Raw genomic sequence first — 22,509 nt, 5'->3', positions numbered from 1 at the left:
TCTAATAAGGAATTCCTTGCTGTTATTACTAGAACAGATTGATGGCCCCAGATCGTAAATTAAAGATATTTGCTTTAATAACTGTCCCTTTGAAACTACCCACTCAATAAGTGCAAGTAATAATACGATATCAATCCTGGAAGACATTTACGAGCAGACATCCTTAGCAAAACAAGAGGAGGCGAGAGAAGTATTGTGAGAGATGCTCCACAGGTTTTGTGGATTTCTTGGGTTGTTGGTTCCCTCTCCCTTCATTGGTTTCCACTACCTAACCTAAACCGTTGCAGAGTGAAATTGTGTAATAAATAATAATAGTGATAAATGATGAAACTGAATTCAGATATCTGTTTTACTTCAACAGTAATAAGGGCACCAGTATGTTACCACATAAAAAAATAATTATGTTCGTCCTATTTCCAGTGCTGATTTTACATAATGCATCAACATAGATTCCTGTGTTTGTGAAGTCAAATGTCTAAATATCTGCCCAAAGGTTTGTAACCCATGGATGCAGAATTCTCCTCCATAGGCCTATTCGTTTACTCGGAAACCATCTGCATGCTAGTGTACTCCTAAAATAAAGCAGATATACAGTACGCATTTTACATTTAAATGACTCTCTCTTCTCGGAAAATGGACCAAAAATATTGATGACTCATCTTGTACACTGCAATTACATTTTATCCAGCATACAGGGGCCTTTTGAGTCAGATATACTTAGAAATGTGAATTACCATAAATCTACATAATAGCACATGTTGGACTGACAGTATTCCCTTGAAATTTGTACCAACAAACCAAAAAGAGTGTAAAAAAAAGATAGAATATTGAACAATTCTACTGATTGGTTAAGGGTCTGCAAGCTCCCAGCATGCATTATTGCATGTGGTTAGAGTTGTTGGATTATTGAGCTGTTTGCTGAATTACTATTAATTAGCCACTATTAGGTATTTGTTGTGTGATATTTTTTGAAGTCCTAAAAAACTAAATATAAGAAAGAAATTGACAACCCCATCATTTGCTCTCAAAAGTGGATGGTAATTTATATTATAAATGCTTTTTTTTTTTTTTTTTTACCTGCGCATATCTGTTTTGCTGTGATTTAACTTAGCATTCATATTGTACATGCAGTCTAATCCCTGTCTGGTGACCCACAGTGACCAGTGATACTACTAGAAAAGTGATGCTGGTTAAATTATGCAAAACTAAATGTTCAGTGTCAGGGAGCGATGTGGTGTTTTCAAATGTGAATTAATTATGACCAGCAGCTACCATTCAGTAAGTTAATGACTCTTGAACAGACCTCAGTTAAAGTAATTTAGACTATTAAGAATTCATAATTGTAATATTTCACCTCTGGCTAGCAGCAGCTTTGCTTAACACTCATTGTAATTTGGCCGATTAACAATTAATGCTAGCAATATTTCACCTTGACCCGAAATGGTGTACTTGAATGAGTCAGAGCTAGTAATGGAGTTTTTTTTTATGCCTTTTGCCTTGGTGGTTTTGGTTGGAAATCTATTCTGGACCTTGGAAAATAACACCATGATTTTTTTTGGTGAACTATCCTAAAATACTGTATTGCCCTCCGAGATGTACAACCTTCATATCTCAAAGTTACATTTGAAAAATTTCACCGTAATTGAACTAAAATGATTTTTTAATACAGTCCTGTTAATATAGCATTTGTTTTATTTGGAGCATGCACTATATTTTATACGATTCTGAATCCGAGAGGGTTGTGTTTGTTTCCTTTCCACCTCAGACTGTAGACGACAGCACAGGAAGCTGATTGGTGTTGTTTGTTACCACGGCAGCATGTGTGATGACATCTCTCCTGTCAGTCATGTTTTGCAGGCTCAGAGGAGAGTGTATGTGTGCGTATGTGTGCATATGTGAGATATAAAACACTACTGACACTTTGAGGGTGGGGACAGCATGCTATTTAGAGCAAACATGACTGTAGTGAGAGACAGGATGCATTCGGAATGAACAAACACACGGGAAAACGAACACCGAAATCCCTGCTAATGGAGGTATTAGGCTGAATGTGGCTCCAAAATGAAAATGCACCATTATAGTAGTCCATATAAGTAGCCTTTGAGCATATTTTGATATATCAGTATGTTTCGTATGATATTACATCATGATTTCATATATTTTATCAGCTTTGGGAATTGTGGACTAGCTAGAATGTGCTGTTAAAGCCATAAAGTAATATCAAACCTGAGCCTTTAAAAATAACTTTGTTGTGTTGCACACATATTTCTGTCATTTTGTCATTTTTTTCCCTCCATTTATTATCCAATATAGTCAGGTGCTTTGATGTGAATGGTACTGTATGCAAGCTTTTGACCTCGGATGCTCCTCTAATGGATGAGGAAAGTAACTAAATACTGAAGCTATCGTCTTGAAAGCTAGACAAGACAAGAACACGCAGACAGGCAGGTGTAATAAAAGTCTCAGAAGTGAGAAAAGTAGATATCATCTCTCAGTTCCCAAATTTATCTACAGAGCAGCCAGGGCACAATTTAACTATGGAGGGATATATATATTTTTTTATATATATATAAATAATAATAATAATAATTAATTACATTTATATAGCGCTTTTCTCGGCACTCAAAGCGCTTTGCATAGAAGGGGGGAATCACCTCAACCACCACCAATGTGCAGCTTCACCTGGATGATGCGACGGCAGCCATATTGCGCCAGAACGCCCACCACACACCAGCTTACTGGTGGAGAGGAGACAAGAGTGATGAAGCCAATAAGTATATATATGGCCTCGGTCCATCATGGCTCCCTAATCATCCCCATATATATATAGTATATATATATATATGGGGATGATTAGGAGGCCATGATGGACCGAGGCCACTGGACCAATTTAGCCATTTTGGGATTTCGGGACCTCGGTTTAACGTCTCATCCGAAGAACGTTATTTATATAAACATAATGGAACCTATGGCACTTTGTATTACAGCACAACTTACTAACTTACTGCCTCCTTATGTAACTACTTTGTTGTATATTCCTTATTTGCGAATCAGTCTGAATAAATGCGGCTGCTAAATGAATAAATGTAAATTTTGCCTAATGTATCAGCCAATATTTGGCCATCTTGAGAATATTGATCAATAACTAACTATGCCCACTTGGCTGATTAACAGAAGCATTACAACTTCCTTGTGTTTGTTTCAGAATCTACCAACAGCCTTTTCTGTTTTCAGATATTTTTTTTATCTGCTTATTTATTTAATTGCTTATTTACGTATTTATTTATTTATTTATAACATTATGTTTCTTTAAGTACACTGATCATTCAATTCAAAGGGTTAATTCTGAATGCATCTGGTTTCCTTCTTGAGCATCAGTGAATGCTTTCAGCTTTTGTAGTAGTTGTTTGTGAGTCCCTAAGTTGTCCCTAAGATTGATCTCAAAATCATACAGTCAGAAAGGGTTCAAATATGCAAAAGATGCTGGGAAACCAAAGATTGTGCAGGTCTTGGAGTATTTTTTGGACTTGTGAAGAACCAAAAAAAGTATAAAGAAACGGTCGTGGATCATCCAGGTAACGACAGTATTAAGAATCAAGGGTATAAACTTTTGAAGGTCATTTTTATAAATTCAATTATTTGTCTTGTGGACAATATGTAAACATCTGTTGTGTGAAACAGTGTATTCAGGACAGTATTAAACAAAATAACATGCAATTTTTATGATTTATTAACATTTTCACATGGGTATGCATCTGTACTGTATGTATCTGTATTGAGAACTGTATGTATCTGCACAAAACAAAATCCTGGATTTAAAATCGAAGCTCTTTTTGCCTTTCTCTAGACTCGATGCCATTTCTGAAATGCTGGAATAACAGTATTCTTCACCTTTACTTTCATCCACCATTTGCCAAGTGCGTGTCAAACAGTGACAGCGACTCTATTAGTTTCAGGGTGTTGCTCTTTTTCCACAACAACTGAAATGTAATAACATTCAGAGACCATTGACTGAGATAGGTCCGTGATTCCTCAAGGGAGGACCATTGATCAGGGGCAGCCATTAATGGTGCAATGTAGAGATGGATGGTGTTGGACAGAGGTTCATTTGAGCCCTTGGCCGATGTGTTCTGAATCTGTCAGCTACTGCAATCTGTCACCAAACCTTTGGCTTGACCACTATGTGCACTCTGGTGTCTGGGAAAGGATACAGCAGCGGAAGGAAAGAGAGCCAGAGAGATCTTTCAAACGGATACCGCTATGATGAATGATATTTACAGAGGGAGAATGGTAAGCAATGATCTGTAGAGTATTTTGGAATCACTATCCCTGCCTCATTAAGCTGTGTGCTTATGTGTTGACCCAGAATGCGAAAATAATATTTCTCAAACTGTTTAAGCATTCATGTAAATGCAGATTTGTTGGTAATCGCATTATGGTTAATGCGATAATTAGGAAAAAATCACTCATTCGTTTTTAAAAAGAAATAATGCCAACGGAAAACTCGGGTTGTGTTAAATGATAATGATGCCGCTGGTGATGTCTCAAGGCATCATCAGCAAAATGGAATTATTAATAATGTTGACTTGTGCTTAAAGGGTTGTAATGTTTATTTGCAGAAAGCTGCCTGGGAAATAAAATGAATGTACCTTGAATTTGTTATTAGATTTTGTGTTTGCACAATAGAGGGTCAATCGAAAACCATAGTCTTTCTGAAGAATAAAGTTGGCATGTTAAGGACATTTATTTAGATGAAGGAAATGGAAAAATATTTGTATGGGAGATTTGAGTCTGTTTTCAAATTGTTTGTTTTCAAATAGTGTTTCTTTACATTTTGTATTGTATAACTCAAGAAATGAGCTCAGAGCAATTATACAATTATGGTGAATATTTTATATTGTAAAAAAAAAAAAAAAAAAAAGCATAATAGAAGCACTTTCTATAACTAGGCACAAATGGATATTTTGACCCTACTGTATTTTTTTTTTTTACTTTTCTACTTGATTGTTAATGTAGTGAAATTCATATATTTAAACTATATATATATAATCTGAAATAATACATTTAAATATATATAGATAAATAATTAAATCCATGTCAGTGGGAAAAATATATTTAAATTTGGGCCAACAACTCCCAGACTAGACAGCTACCTTACTGTACATTTCCTACCATAAAAATCAAGCCTTTTTCATTTACAGGTATTCATGTGTGATGCTACTGTGTGCTTTTCAGTTTTTGTTTACACCAGCGTGAGGTTTTGGACCTCTGCCCAGACTCACTCCTGTTTTGGGAGTGTTGACTTCATATTAGCCTTTGCCAACCACAGAGGTACTCTAGCCGTGTATGTGTGTTGTTCCTCAGCAGAACCTGAACGGCCATATCTTGCAGGCGAAAATTTGCTGTCAGTGCCCCAGCCCGGGCTTTCCACGGCTCGTTGGTTATCAGAGTGCGTCTTGTGTCAGGGAAAAACACAGCGTATTTGTGTCAAAGCTCTGACCCGGTAAAGAACATTTGATGTGACATCTATTCATTTAGACTTTTTAGAGACCGTCTCACCCCTCCTCACACCCAAACACCTCTGATCAGGTAACCAGTGCGGCGTCGAGACGGAACGTTTGATCTTCCATTTCTGCAGAACGCAGATGGCTAGCTCTCCTATCGCCTCATAACAATTTCATAAGTGACTTGCTGTAAATTGCCATGGTGATGGTATGGTAATTGGGTTGCCACTCTGCTTCACTTGCTCTCTCTGGTCAAAGAAAAAAAAGAGAGAATCATTTCTCTTTCTTTTCGCTGCAGTCACACTGAGTAATAAGTGTTAGGACAGACGGAGTGAAAGTGAGCTTGATCATGAAGTCGAGGAAAAAGAGTGCACTTATTTCCTGCAGCGCAACTTGGAATGTGCTAATAATGTGCAACTCAATGGAGTTGAAGAACATTTGCTTTACTGCCTCTACTGACCACCCATGTTGTCTATAAATGTAGCTGCACAATGTTTTTGTCATTTACTTTTGGTTGTTGAAGTTTTTAGCTTTGTTTCTTGGCATAAAAATTTGGTCTACAGACATAGATTAGTAAGGAAATTTCATTGGGCAGAAAAATGTGTGTCGGTAAAATGCCAGTAAGATTATTTAAATGTTTTTGAAACGGAGCATGTGAGTGAAGCTCTCTATGCCAGTGAGCTCTGCTCCACTCATGTACCACTCACACTCGCCGGTAAAAGATCGTTCGCTCAAATCCTGCTCCGACATGACATTTCTCTGTACTGCAGTATATGATTGTAATGAATTTCTTGAATAAATGTCTCAATTACAGTAGGCCTATAGATAACAGTAATGATATGTGTGGCTTTAAAGCATTATTGGAAAGTGGTATAGGCTAAGTGACGTGATTTGACTGGATAATGGCAAATTGCAGAGCTTGTGCAAACATATCCACAATTCTATGATCAGATGCTTTCTTTTTCTGCTGTTTTCTCACCGCAGTTGTTGTTGTTGTTGTATGTTTATTTTGATATTGAGAGAAAACCACAAAGCACTAATTTACATATTCATCTAAACGGCGCGTGGACGACATCGGGATGTTCGTTAACGATATACTGTACCACTGCGAAGGTGTTTCACACGTCTTTTTACCTCTAAGCGAAGAACGACAAAGAACTTCGCTGAGTATATCACAAAATGAATCTTTGCCAACGCAGTTTCTCCACACTCCCTTTCATTTCTACTCCTCCTTTGTTCTTAACTTGTGTTTGCTGTGAATTTATAGGCCTATAAGGTGTGCAACTACAATAAAACAATTTGAATTCCGTAACCTTAGACATATTGCTTATTTCACGTATTCTCGAACCAGCATTAAAGGGTATTCTGGGTTGAGTGGACGGCCCTGAGCGGAATAAGCGAGTGGAGCGAAATCATTCCTTCAGAAATCATTCTAATATGCTGATTTGCTGTTTAAGAAAGATTTCTTATTATCAATGTTGAAATCAGTTGTGCTGCTTAATATTTTTGAGGAAACTGATGCAATTTTTTCAGGAACTACAAGGTTTAAAAGAACGGTATTTATTTGAAATAGATTTTTTGTAACAATTGTAAAATTGTAAAAATTGTACCCCAAACTTAAGAACAGTATATATATATATAATTGTATCAATTGTACAGTCATTTGTATACCAAAACTTTTGATTTTTTTTAAACATGGTCGCGTGCATTGCTGTTTTATTTACTACTAAGCACAGTGTATGTGCGAAACGTGAGACTTCTGTTTTCTCTTTTTTAAGAAAGGTGTGCTGTGCATGTGCCAGTGTGCTCTGGTCAGTGCACCATTAATGAATACTTCATGATGTTATTTAACTCTCGGATGACTAAATCAATATTACCCTTCCTTCTTCATTGAGCATAGAACATTGATGAAGGAACAGATGGTTCTTTACTGCCATGAAGAGTCAGTCCATCTTGGACGTATCAGACTCCTTCCATCGTACAACACACACACACACCATCTCTGCTCCATTGAACCGGTGAGGCTGATATTGTCTGTCAAGCGCCTTGGGATGGAGAGACTACCAAGACTCTTGCGATGAATGTGTGTTTGGTTCCAGGATGAACCTGCCGACTTTGTGAATTTCTTAATGAATGTTTTTAAGCATATTGCATTAGGCATGTGTCAGGCCAGTTGTGTAGTGTGTAATATATGTGTAGCTGTGTGTGAACATAAAAGCTTGTTAGTGTCTCCCAAAAGAAAAAAAACATTCTTCCTGAAACGAGTTGTCAGTACTTCTTCCTGCACAAACCTATTTAGGTTTGTAGCACATTTGCATAATTCCAGTATGGTCTTCATTGGCTGTCGGCGAACAATGTCTCAACCCAACTTAGTTGTATCTGAGGCCTGGAAGAGTTGTCGACGACATGTAGAGAAGATGCTGTTTTCTGCGCTGCGAAAGCAAATCAACTTTGCATGCACTTCCAAAGATTGAGGACTCGGGCTACAATTGAAATGGAAAAACCGACGGCATTGTTGATGTTCGTATCACTGTGTATTAAGTGCCGATGAAGATCCAGAGCTGAAATTCAGATTTGCTGATGGGTTTTTCGTTTCTGACAAGCACTGTAAGCAGTAGACAACCGACTGCGCCAACTGACCAATCAGAGCAGAGTTGTCTCTCGGAAAAGAGGGGTTTAGAGAGACGGATTCCTTTAACCCTTTTCTCACGGTGTCTAAAATGGGTTGATAATGTTTTGGTACACAAATATACATTCTTTACGTGAGATTTAAGTGTCAGACTGTTTTGTGTGATACAGAATCCAATCTGGTCTGCAATGGTTTATTTTTGCTCTTGGTTAAGCAAACTGTCCCTGTAGTTATTAGCTTTGAGGCTGCAAACAGAGCTTTGCGTTTGAATCGTATAAGAGGAGTTAACAGATATGAAGAGGCTTTGTTATTGCTCATGGGTAATTGTTGCCTGTCACATGAAACGAAAGCAGATTGTACCTTTAAGGACATCCCTTTATGCTTTTGTTCAGCATGGCAACATAATAGCTGTTTTGATGTGTCCTCGGCTAATGATGGTTTAATCATTTGTTTACTACATTCATCTGAGGTATATGGTTATATTTTGTCAGCCTTTGCTTTAACGGTTAAGCAGCTTGCACTCATATTTTCGTCCAGAGTCTCCGTCACAGTGTTTCTAGGTGGAAAAACAACCTTTGAATAGCAATTTTGCAAACACAAAGTCTGTCATCTCTCTCTCTTGCACCAAAGCAGAGGGTGGCTGTGTTATGCTAATTCAATAGGAGCTTAGCAGGAACATTTTATGTATTTTCTCCCCTTTTTTGTTATTTGTCAATATGTTCGCTGACTATTTGTGGTAAAAGAGCCGCTCTGCTCCAAAAAAGCTCATCAATGACAGACTGGAAAAGCACAAAAGTAAGGCATAAGGGGAAAAAATGCCTGCTTAATGCTCATACTTGCATCTGAGGCAGCAATCTGTTCTGTTTTATTTTTAAAATGGCCTTTACCCTTGTGGAGAATGTCACACATCCCAATGTTAGATGATTTTACCCTTCAACTCACATTAATGAGAAACTGCATGGAGACTCTTAGATCCTAACCACATCTGACAAGTGCTAGCAACATTTGCAAATCCTGTAAAATAACCATATGTTTGTCATTGCTCGAAAAACTTTTTGGGCAATTGGAAAAACCTTTTTTTATAGTGTGTGTGTGTGTGTGTGTGTGTGTGTGTGTGTGTGTGTGTGTGTGTGTGTGTGTGTGTGTGTGTGTGTGTGTGTGTGTGTGTATATATATATATATATATATATATATATATATATATATATATATATATATATATATTCTATTGTTTTTGGAAAGGTACTTGGTATTTGTAAATAATAGTATCCGGACACTTTAGCCACACTTAAAATATTATGGCCTAGTTTCACAGACAGGGTTTAGATTAAGTCAGGATTAGACCTTTGTTCAATTAGAACTTTGAAGTAGCTTTTATAAACATGCCTTAGAAAAAAACATTACTGATGTGCATCTTGTGACAAAACAATGGCACTGACATTTTAAGATATGTCAGTGCAAGTTTCTTTCAGTTAAAACAACTCTAACATACATTTTAGTCTGGGACTAGACTTAAGCCTCGTCTGTGAAACCAGATGAAAAGTATCATTGCATTAGATAATATAAATCCATGTCTTTTTTTATTTTTTTTTTATACTACCGTTCAAAAGTTTTGGGGCAGTACAGTTAAAAAAAAAAAAACTTTTATTAAGCAAGGAATCATTAAATGAATCAAAAGGGACAGTAAATGCATTACAAAATATTTATATTTCAAATCAATTCTGTTCTTTTGAACTTTACAGTTATCAAAGAACCCTGAAAACAATTGTATCACAGTTTTCACAAAAATATGTGCAAATCAGTAAAAACGATTTCTGGAGGATCATGTGATACTGAAGATTGGAGGAATGGCTGCAGTATTTACTTTTTAAATATATTAAAACGGACTTATTATATTCAATTCAATTCAAGTTTATTTGTATAGCGCTTTTCACAATACATATTGTTTCAAAGCAGCTTTACAGAAAATGCATTTCAAAAATATACACACAAAATACAGTTAGTTAATCATAAAATTTAGGGCATAACATATTGCCGGCATATTATAAGTGATCTTTTTTTTAAATCTAATTAATTACACAATGTGGCTATTAATTAATCAAATTAATCCCAAATTAAGCACACATCAAATTTGGCTGAGTAATTATCTCTTAAAGGTACAGTACACTGTAGTTTTTTAAAATTATTTTAGTAGCTAAAATCAATGTCTTTGTTCATAAATATGTCATCATTAGTGTAAAATTACCTCTGCCAATGATCTGACTTATCCACGTATGTGAATAATTTCTTATCTTTATTTACATTGGACGGGTAAGTCCAAGGAGGCTTCCATGTCATCCCGCCATTTTGAAAAACTATAATAGCAGAGAGGGACAAAAAGCACTAGCCTACCTCAATGCGTTTCCACAATGCGTTTTCGTTCAGAGCCAGCGTCACGTGACTGAAACCAGCTGACACGGACAAGGAGAGAGGCGCTTGTCACTGCCCCGGCAAATTTGAAAGGCTGCACTGCACGGTACTTCATAATGTTGTGTGTCAACTAGTTGCAGTTTGTTTGAAATATCGAACCTCATTACCCGGAAGAAAACTCGCCGAAGTGCTATTGGAAGACAGAACGGCTACCGTAGTTGCAACACGCATTTGAAAAAGCGAGGCGCTAGAGAGCACTTTTCGTTTGAATGCAAAATACAATTTCACCGCTAGATAGGAAAAATTCCTACACAGTGTACCTTTGAAGATAATTTAAAGTCATTTGTGTTACATTATTTGTGTCAAATAGACATTAGAAAAAGCTTTTAGGCTTCAACTGCCATGAGGGTGAGTAAATAAGGACAGCATTTTTGGGTGAACTAATACCTTTTCATTTTTTTAAAAATTATTATGGAAATTATTTCCATAGATTTTTTTATGGAGATTTTATTTATTTATTAAAATATACTCTAAATAAGAAACTAAAACTGCCAGTAGGTGGTGGTAAATGTCTAAATGATTAAGTCATTGAGTCATTCATTCATTCGTTTCGTTCAAACGACTGATTCATTCAGGAATTAAGTAAACGGCTCTCTTTGCACTCATGCTATTTGGGACAATAACAGCACTCGTGTGATATTGCGCTCATTACTCGTGTGATATTGCTTAACTACATCATGATATAAATGTAAGAGTCATACAGGTGCATTTTTGTCCTGATATCTTGAATTGTACGTCACACAGTAAGTTGTTGCCCTGCTTCGTGTTCATCACCAATCAACATTATGAAATGTAAGATGAACTACATCGATCTGTGAGCCGGGTGAGTTAAATATTTCAACACGTTATTTTCCCCCATAACTAATTAATTAAATTAATGTGTTAAATCGACAGCCCTAATACAAATTTTTTTAAACTGCTTTTAAAATTGTAATATTTCACAATATGTTCACAATATATTTCACAAATTTTTTTTTTTTACTGTATTTGTGATCAAATGTATAATAATAACGATTTATATCAAATATAGCTTCTCATTTATTTTGGCTTTTGTCAAATAGCATAAACTGTTTCTATCCATTATCCATTCCTCACCTTCCTCATTGCTTGTCAATGTGGGATCAATGGATGTGATTGTGGTGTTGAAAGCAGTGCCTATAAGAGCCATGCCAGCTTCCATTACTGTTAGTGCCCCGATCGTGCCCCCTCCTGCTGCTGAGGCAGACGTTCCCTGCCTCTGCCAGACGACCAGCCTGCACACCTTAAGTGAAACATATCGATCGCAGCTATTGCAAGTCCATGGAAATTTTGCACAGATGTCCAGAGAAAGACACAACACCTTCTTAGAAAAGGTCTCACATCAGTCGAGTTTACGGAGCCAAGAAGTAACTGTTTAATTCTCTTTGTTGGTCCTCGGGCACCTTGCTGAACACTGGTCACTTAATCTTCACAGGAGCCGATTGCTCACGTACACACACATACTGCCTATAGATTTGGTTGGCTTGTTTATGACCTTGGTGAAAGGGTTATGGTTTAATCAGTAGTTTGCACTGTTTCTCTAGGCCCCGCCAACCCATTCCTGCAGTGTAATGAAGGCAGCTATTCTGAGAGAGGGTTCCCACAGCAGGTCGAGGGCTGATCCGGGATCAGGTGCTCCTGTGTCAGTGCTGATCTCTGTGGCGCTGCCAAAAACATTCTGTTCCAGGAACACGACACTTTCTTTGTTTTGATTCAGTTTCAGTGTGACCTCGAGTTAAGGAACACATTTTGATCGGTGCCAAACATAGAAACTGCTAATTTTCAGCTTTTGAGTTTTCACTGAAGCTCATGAGCACACAGATAATATCATTTACAGTACATTTATGCATTTTGCAGACAATTGTTTTTAATTGAGGCAATTTACGGTTCACTCAAAATATTTAAATATGTGTGCTCTTAAGGATTGCACCCATGACATTGGTGTTGCTAGTGCCATGCTCTTCCACATGGGTGTCAAACTAATTTTAAGAGGGCCGATGGAGAACTTGTAATTTAATTATTTTCTAAACTTGCTGTACCCAATATTTACCTAGTTTTTAAGAGCAGATTTTTAAAAAGAATTAAAAATTTCTTAATACGTCATATTACTTTTTTAAAGGTGATTTACTCTATTTTATATTTGAACTATAAACTTGTATCCCATTACTTCTGTGTTAATTTGAGTTATTGTAACATTTAGATACTGTGTGGTTGAAAAGACTGTTTATGAATCTGTTTCAAACCTTTACATGACAACAGCGCAAACACAGGTTTGAATCGGTGTGATTGTTCTTATCAAAGGTTTAATACTGTAGCCGAAACGTTGTCATTTAGGAATAAGATTGCGTGGGTGTTTGAATCGAGATTGCGATCTTTTAACGGTTATTATTGCAGCAGCTCTAGTGTCAATATTCTGTTTTAAATGGCTTATTAAAGTTAAAGTCATCCAGCTAAGAGCAGTGAACAGCTTCCTCTGTTTCAACATTTCCTGTTTCATTATAATCGTATATTTTCTTATGATCATTTAACAGTTAATTTGTACATAGCTGAAATAGAGTATTCTTAATATATCATGCCAATAAATGTTATTTAGCATGTTTTAACTTGACTATTTACTCTCAAACCATATTTCACGTCATTGCTACCAGTTAAGTGAAAGCAACTTAAAAAATTCAAAAGGTAACTCAAAATTCTCCCCCAAACCCCAGCTTGGAGTAACCCAGCCCGGTTTGTTTTTCTTATAGATTTTTCAAGCACTGTTGAAGGTACACAAATAAATAAAGGTGGTAATGCACATTGAATGAGTCAAAGCAATCATTTTCTATAAGCTGTAGGAACAAACTCCCACCATTGAATATTCAATTTGCATCCGCTCAAACTTTTTGAAATTAACTTTGGCCCTGCAGTGTGTTCAGGCTGAAAGATAATCACACAAAGGGGGTTCAGCCCTTCACCCGCCAGCGTTTGCATCGGTAAATCTCTGTTTTTCTTTTCCAAGCCCACAATCGGCCTGCCGCTCGACAGACTCTTTTGTGCGCACGTTAAAGGCTCTTTATTGATTGGAGGCAAAATGTTTTTAATGTTGTTGATGAGATTTTGAGATTGGCCAGCTAATGGGAAAATGGAGGCCCGTTTTTCAATCAATTTTAAACTCGAGTCTTAAATTGAAAATCTTTACCAATGCAATTAAGGCTGATTTGAAAGGTACACTAAAACTTTCAAAATGTTTTATTCTCTTTTTTTAACTCCTTAATTTAGATCTTCAGAATGATGTGTGAATACACACTTTCAGATGCTAAGTAATGTTCCTCCCCGCTGTTGTTCAGTCATAGGTGAAAGATAAACAAAACAAAACAAAAAAATAAAAGACCCTTCTAGATGCTTGAAGGCCTTTGATTGTCAATTAACCGTTTTACTTGTAATTACTAAAGTGAATCGTAAAACCCAACCTGATGATCACAGAGACCATTTTCTTCTGATTTCTGACCTGGGACAAATAAAACTGCTTGCATTAGCATTAATTAAATTGTACACTGCCACCATGTCAAATTCATTTCCACTGCAGCCAACGGCAGCAACAGAATATGCATTAGTGCCTCATCGTTTCCTTTGTCGGCAAGGGGAGTTTGAAACAGCTGGTTGATTTTAATAGACTCTGTGTCCTTGTTGTTTTTCCTCAGTGCACGTCAAAGCGGGAACCTGTGAGGTCATTGCAGCCCACCGCTGCTGTAACAAGAACAAAATCGAGGAGCGCTCCCAAACTGTCAAGTGTTCTTGCTTCCCTGGGCAAGTTGCTGGGACAACAAGAGCAGCTCCTTCCTGTGTGGACGGTAGGACTGTTTTTATTTGTTGTGTGTATTCATGTTTTGTGTGTGTGTGTGTGTGTCTGCTGTTTGATTTTTTTAAATATATATATTTTAGCACACACACATACGTTAACATATAACATTAAAACATTAATGAACATAATATTTGTTTTGTTTTTATGAAATACAACATAAATAAATTATGATGTAAAAATAACTAATTAAGCAAATCTGTGAAACTGACCATGTGAACTTTGTACAACCATTCAACTTTAATGTATAAATGTGTATACTGATGAGCCAAAACATTATGACCAGTCAGAGGTGAAGCAAATATCATTGATAATCTCCTAACAAGGCCACATATTAAGGTCTGGTAGATCAAGTTCTCGTAATTAACGTGTTTGATGCAGGAGAAATTGGCATGAATAAAGATCTGAGCGACTTTGTCAAGGGCCAAATTGTTATGGCAAGGCGACTGGGTCAGAGTATCTCTGAAACGGCAAGGCTTGTGGGTGTCTCCCTCAGTAGGGGTGAGAATTTACCAACAATGGTCTGAGGACGAGGAAAACACAAACCGGCGATAGGGTGTTGGGCGCCCAAGGATCATCGATGCACGAGCCAACAGAAGGTCTACTGTGGCATGAGCCACATAAAATTTTAATAATGGTAATGGGAGGAATGTCACAACACACAAGTGCATCGCACTCTTCTGAGCTGCTTAGCCACAGACCAATCAGAGAGCCTGTGATGACCTGTGATGACCTTTCCATTTTCTTTTACATCAAGTGGATGGCCCTGTAGGTGTGCGCCGTTTACCTGGGGAAGTGATGGCACCAGGAAGCACTGTTGGACAATGACAAGCTGATGGAGGGAGTGTGATCCTCTGAGCAATATTCTGCTGGGAAACACTGGGTCCGGCTATTCACGTGGACGTAAATTTGACACATGCCACCTACTTAAACACTGTTGCAGACCAGGCCCTTCATGCCAATGGTGTTCCCCTGGTAGAAGTGGCCTCTTTCAGCAGGATAACGCCACACTGCACACATTGTTCAGGAATGGTTTGATGAAAAGTTCAAGGTCTTCTAAATTCCCCAGATCTCAATCCAATTGAATATATGTGGGATGTGCTGGACCAACAAGATCGATCAATCTACAGGACTTGAGGGATCTTGGTGCCAGATACAACAGGACACCTTCGGTGGTCTTGTAGAGTCCATGACTTGGTGGGTCGGCACTGTTTTGGCATCACGAGGAGGACCAACAGCATATTAGGCGGGTGGTCATAATGTTTTGTCTCATCAGTGTTTACATGTAAAGAACGTACTACTACGTTCCATGTCTAAAAAACATGGTAATATCATGGTATAATTTACAAAAACACAGTAGAAAATGTGCAAGAAATAGCCAGCTGCGTTTGTCTATCTTTTGTCTGTTTAATTATTTTAATTATTTATGCTTCTAAATTAAACTGTCAATTTAAAGTTGGCTGTCTTTTTTTAAAAGTCTAGCTGCCCCTCTTTATCTCAGTCTCATCTCTCTGGGCTGTCACATCAGAGTCAGGGTCCGTTTGAGTGTGACACTGTCATCCTGCTGTTCGCTCAAGTGCAGCGTGGGCTGCTTGTCTAATAACATGTCAACGGCCCCCTCACTGGACAGGTCAATCGATCTTGATCTTCTTTTCTGCCCTCTAATGCATCTGACAGGTGCTGCCACCCCCTGCTGAGCACCGAGACCACAGCGCATGATTCTACCTGCTGTACGAGGACAAAAGCCACTGCGCAAGACATTTGACCTCTCTGCACTATTTTTATGCTGTAGATTGTCATACTGTTGGTTTAAAAAACGGAGACCACATTGGAAATCATGTTTTTTTTTCATGCTTTTCCCCCCACAAGCTTTTTGCCTCATTTATTTATTCTGATAAGTAATTTTTTATAAAAAAATGTGTATAAAAAAAATGTCAAACATAGAAATTTTAAAAAGGATATCAGATTTTCGGACCCCACAAACAGAAGTTTTCAAAGAAGTGCCTGTAGAAAGCTGCAGAAAGTTGCATTTGCTATTGAAATATAAAAATGACCATTAATTATATTTGCAATATTCACTTTGCTTGTTATTACTGTAAAATTGTAAATTAATGTGGGATTTCCTTCAAATAGTGTAAGAATATCAGTGGTGGCCAATTACCATAGATTTATCGTAGTAAATATAACTGTAGCAAATGTTTTTTTGGTGAAATTTTGTAAAATTGTCGAAATTTTGACCTTCATAATGTTCTGTCTCATTTTGAAAGTTGGATTGGAAGATATTAAAGGGCTATTGTTAGTCAGTTGCTGGTGTTATTTAGAACATTCTCATGTTAGAAAGCATTTTACTGCACACAACATTTGCATACATCCCTACATTCAAGGTCATGAATATTTGTGGCCTGTTTTCCTTCAAATATATCTGGTAAAAGTTTCAACGTAAGAATTTTATCTTATATTTGTATTTAAACCTAATAGATGTAGACTTAAAGGCAAAAAACTTTTGTTTAAACAGTCAGCCAAACCATCTTCCTCTCTGCTCTGAATTAAAAATTAAGGCCCAAAGCTTGACAATGTCTCCCCTCTACTTCTCGATTCCTCTTAACCCTCAACTTCATGCCAGCTCCCCCAACCGCAACCCTTGTCATCTTGACATGAAGGTTGAACTTTTTCTAGAAAGACATAGTGAGTGTCGAGCCCACTGAATTGATGGATTCAAACCGTCAGCTTTGAATCAAAGACCACCTCCTTTACACTAGCCTCATTGTTTTAGGGAGAAAGAGATAGAATGAGGTGGTTTCATTTCTTTGTGGACGTGACTGAGATCTTCTGAGGTTTTCTCCTCTCAATCTTCATTGATTCATCCTTTAAAATATTGGAAACCATGGTGATTTTGGGGATGTGTCTTTCGCATTTTGGCAGTTCCCACAGAGTGAGCGGAGTGTTGAGATTCTTCTTCCTGTCTGTCTCTCTGTCTGCGCAGCTTCAATAGTAGCACAGAAGTGGTGGTGTCAGATGCAGCCGTGTATGGAGGGCGAGGAGTGTAAGGTGTTGCCAGATCTAAAAGGTTGGAGCTGCAGCACGGGAAACAAAGTCAAGACGACCAAGGTGAGAGGGAGCCCATCAAATCTCAGTACTATATCCATCAGAATAATATCAATACCAGAAAACACCTCCGACCCCAGTGGGTTAAGAAATGTTTCGGAATATCTGCAACAACAGTCAGACCATACAACAGAAATAAAGTGGGCCAATGAATATATATATATATATATATATATATATATATATATATACTGTATAAATTTGCCCACGCTCAAGGCGCTTTACAATAAATTAATATTTAAAATGAATCATATTTAAATTTATACACAAGACTGAATATTATATACTCTTTAATCATTATTATCAGTATTAATAATAATTCATATCATTTTAAATTGGTCAAGTATTATCTGTTTTACTGTTGATTGATTTAAAAGAAAAAAGCCTTTTGCTAACTAGTGTTAAGGCCCGTTCACACAAAGAACGACAACTATATTAGCATCCATGCCGATGAATGATAACGCTCAATTTGTTCTAAGCCCGCGCTGCAGTTTTTTCGTCTGCCACTTTAAATGCTCAAGCTCTTTAAAGCAGGATGGATTCTGATTGGCTGTCAAGGTTTTCACTAGCTGGAAAAAAAAAACACATTCTGAAAGTGATTCCAATGACATTGTTTATCTGTGCCGTTATCATTATAGTTGTGCTGTGGACTCTATTCTTTTATATTTACAACAGTTTTTAGAACTATATCTTTATCATTATTGTTATAGTTATCGTCCTTGGTGTGAACAGGCCTTTAGTAATCGCTTCCGTTTTTCCACAGAATGCACTAGTTTTCTGCTTTCCTCGACTGTCATGCTTTCAGCTTGTTAGTGGTCCTTGCATTTGACATCGACTTAAAACACAATCTGGGACCCTAGACAAACTTTAATGTGCGATTAAAAGCCCAGATAAAAGAAACACAATGTGCATTGCATTTAGGAAAGTCAGGGCAGGGCAATGATGCACTTCCGCAGGCTAATACGAGTTATTGTTTTTATGTTTGCCGGCGTGTGTTTTGCGAGCAACTGTGTATGTACGGTTGACACGCTGGGCTTGTAACCATCCATCAGGCTGAGAAGTTTGACTCACCAAATGCTTGCGCTTGAGTCGAGCGCTCCATTATTCATGGGGCAGAGGGGCCTGCGTGAGGCAGACCTTTTTTTACTTTAGCCCTGTTAATAATTCATGCCACTGCACTCACACGTCAACAGCAGGCAGACCTCTGAGGTGTTGGGAGCTTCTCTCAAACCTGGCCTTGATTTTGGGGCCCTCCAGGCCACCGTCCTTGCACATGGACATGCAATATAACCGCAAGAAGAAATCCCAGAAACGATGAGGGCATGATGGGATTGTTTAATCTGTTAAGGTCTGATCACTCTGATCATTACTTTAAACTTTGTAGCAGGTCCATTGGCCGAATTATGTTCAATTGGACATTTGATGCAGTTTAAAAATGTTTAGCCATGTTCTGGTTTTTGTTTTTGTTTATATACTCCAGATTATACATTTTTTAGTCGCTAGAATGGGGGTTATGCACAACAAACATTCGTATTCTGTAAAACAGGGTGCATCGCTTCCGGTTCAGTCTTTTGTGTGCTTTGTTAAATATGGAGCCCTTTTACTCCATATACCTTCAAAGAAGGGAGCAAAGATGAGCATAACCGATGTCCATCGCATATGCAGGTTGATATCTAAAAGGTTTTATTTTTCTTCTTCACACTAGCATTTAGATATTGAAATCTAATAAAACGGCAACAATAAAACAACTAGCCGATTAAAAATCTATTGATATAGCCATCAGTTCATACTGCCGTCAACACTTTCTCCAACAAGCGAATGCAATGAGATCTGTTTTCCTTTTTGCTCATGTGACAAAGACAATGAAGCCTATTTTGATGATACCAAATTTTCAATGGTCTATAATAATAAATTTGAAATTTCTAATTCTGAACACCACAGCAAAAATGAATACCGGTATACAAATTAATTTGTAATTGGGGAAAAAAGTGGAAAGTAATGAAATGTTGCTTACTTACACCACTGTAGTTAGGGGGTCAGTATGATTTTTGTCTGTTTGTTTTAGGAATAAGTACTTTTATTCTTCAAAGGTGTATTAAATTGATCAAGAGTGACAGTTAAGACATTTATAACAACAAGATTTTAATTTCAAACAAATGCTGTTTTTTTTAAACGTTCTAAACTAATCTAACTAAAATAATCTTTAAAAAATGCATCACATTTTCCACAAAAAATATTAAGCAGCACAACTATTTTCAACATTGATAATAATCAGAAATGTTTCTTGAGCAAATCAGCATATTGGAATGATTTCTGAAGGATCGTGTGACACTGAAGACTGGAGTAATGATGCTGAAAATGCAGGTATAAAATATATTTGAAAGTATACTAAAGTACAAAACAGTTACTTTAAATTGTAAATATATTTCACAATATAACTGTATTCTTAGGTAGGATAGGAAAACTTTATTAATCCCACACCAGGGAAATTCACTTATTACAGCTGCTCCTAAACACTCCTTACACTTTCACACTTTGGAAAACCACATTGAATTAAAAAATACTAGATAGTAGTAATAAATATAATAAGTGCTACATAGTGTTGTTACTGCAATTAAAGAGCGGTAACAACCACTATTTTTATCTTGATCAAATAAATACAGCCTTGGTGAGGATAAAAGACTTATGACCCTAAATTGAACAGGACTGTAATGTTACGAACCCCTGTTTTTAAGATGCTCGTTGAGAAAGGGGTCAGCAACATAAAAGGAGACAAAGAGCAATTTAAACATTTATTATAAGACTAATAAATGATTGCACAAACTCACATCTCTTGCAATTGAAATGTGTGTATTAAATTGGCTGATAATACTGTATTGTATACATTTCTGAAAAATACAAACTATAATATAGTGTTGAGCAATAAGACAAATGTTGTATGAACAGTTCTCAGTAGCTGAGTCTGATCTTGCCCACCCACATTTCTGTTGAATTGCATGTCAAGTGAACCCACCAAATCTCATGTCTGAACCAGAGAGGAATGCAGGAAGTGAAGGAGACTGTGACCAGCACACCTTCCTCTTCCTCTGTGTCCTCCGGCTGCCTGCTGGCAGTGACCTGAAGGTGTAGATTACACTGGGCTTCCCTTAGCAGCCTGCCAGTCTGGCCTCATCCACCGCTATAGAGACCTGCCCCACCCTGGCCTCTGAACCCAGAGCCGTGCTTTTGTGTTACAGAGCTGGAACAGGACCAGACTTGCATGCTAAACCCTCTCAGATCCAGAGGAACTAACGGCTCCAATCCCTCAGTGTGTCTCTATTTCAGGCCGCTGCCGCTGAGCTCATGCTGGTGGTGTGGTTAATGACACTTGTAGGTGACAGTACAATGTGCCTGTGTGAGCATGTGTCAGTCTCTTACTAACACCTCATGCCTTAGAGGAATAATTCTAATAGTAGAATTTTCCAATTTTATAGTGCTGGAGGCCCTCTGATATTCAAGAGGTAATTAGTTAACACTCTGTGATTGTTGTCGTTATGTTATGATGATATAAACTGAAGTGTTGTAATGTTTAGTCCAGCGATGACACCTCACATTTAACATTTCAGACAGACTGAAAAGTAGGAGCGGGCTACACACACACACACACACACACACACACACACACACACACACACACACACACACACACACACACACACACACACACACACACACACACACTTCTATCCAATCCAGCCCTACTGAAATAATTTGCAGACATTTACGAAATGATAACTTGGACTTCTCTATTTCAGGTCACACGATAGTCTGGGACCAATATACATTTGGGAATAGCAGCATTATTATTATTATTTTTTTGATCAAAGCAATGGAAATGAAGATACATAGACTTCAAACTACTTCACAACTATTGGGATCAAGTTGTTGGACTTCTGAATACTAATGTCGCTTGGAATGGACCATTTAAACACATGGAGTATTTCTCTTTCCCCCCCTCCCTCTTCTACAGTATTTTCGCTTTGCCAAACTCCCATTTTTGTTTTACAACAGTGTTGGACAAGATCATAAACCATGTAAAGTAAATATTCCATAAAAATCAAGATGTGGACCAGTTCAGAGACAATTCTGCAATTTCGGAACAGTGGATTACATTTTTGAAGCGAATGTGGACTTGAAAGGTTCACTTATTACTTGAATCATATGTTCCAGAGGCACTAATATTCAGTCCCCTATCCTTTGGTGCCAATATTTTCTTTCTTCTATCTACTATGGACAGACTTTTTGATCCGTGCGAGGTGTGTGATTTTTGCTTATGGTTTTGGGGGCACTCTGCTCCATTTTGAAACGGACTTGAGCAAAAGCGAGTATAACGATAAGAATTACAGGTATTAATAATGGATGAAAAGTTGAAGTGGTCTACGGGAGCAGCGAAAAAGAAGATAGCAAATGATTTATTGTTTGTTTTTAAAAGCCTTGGTGGCCAATATTGAGTCAAAGTGTCAGTATTATCTCAAATAAAAATATCTCTATGGGAAATCTTGTCCAGTTGTAACTTTGAAGGATGATTACTTTGCCATCATAAAAGAGAAAGTGCATTTTAAATGCAACATCCACCCACCATCAGAACAAAGAGAATAAACAATCAGACATATTTCATTATCCATTAACACATCCGCCAACTTTGATTAAATCTTCAAGAACATCAAGATGTCACATGACTATGCTAATGTTCGCATTGAAATTGACATGTAGCCTCTTTCTTTAATATACCGATTTGTGTGTAGACGCCACTTTATTAGCATTCAGTCTGTGAATCACGTAGTGCTTATGCAGCTGTCACAGAACACTTCAGACTGACTTGCATAGGGCAGGGCTAATGCTATTAGCATAATACCATTTGCCAGCGATTTGTCTGGCTAATTTACCATTAACAGTATCAACAGTAG

The 22,509-nt window shown here is 37.4% G+C and overlaps 1 protein-coding gene across 4 annotated transcripts in view; it reads left to right on the top strand.

The window, feature by feature from the left end:
• The window catches only part of tafa3a (TAFA chemokine like family member 3a), an 88,149-nt gene extending 66,045 nt beyond the window's left edge, over positions 1–22,104 (top strand). For 2 of the 4 annotated variants that reach the window (XM_079629597.1, XM_079629596.1), the window contains exons 4-6: positions 14,301–14,450; positions 17,442–17,566; positions 21,358–22,096. In XM_079629597.1, the coding sequence (XP_079485723.1) occupies positions 14,301–14,450; positions 17,442–17,566; positions 21,358–21,369 (287 nt within the window). In that variant the 3' untranslated portion in view covers positions 21,370–22,096. Of the gene's footprint in view, positions 1–14,300; positions 14,451–17,441; positions 17,567–21,357 lie in introns of all 4 variants that reach the window. The other 2 variants (XM_079629598.1, XM_079629599.1) reach the window with 2 other exon arrangements.
• The last annotated feature ends 405 nt before the right edge of the window (positions 22,105–22,509 follow it).

The sequence above is a fragment of the Phoxinus phoxinus genome (genome assembly GCF_949152265.1).
Source record: "Phoxinus phoxinus genome assembly, chromosome: 11".
Taxonomy (NCBI): Eukaryota; Metazoa; Chordata; class Actinopteri; order Cypriniformes; family Leuciscidae; genus Phoxinus; species Phoxinus phoxinus.
Note: the sequence above shows the minus strand (reverse complement) of the source record. Positions and strands in the feature narration are given on the sequence as shown.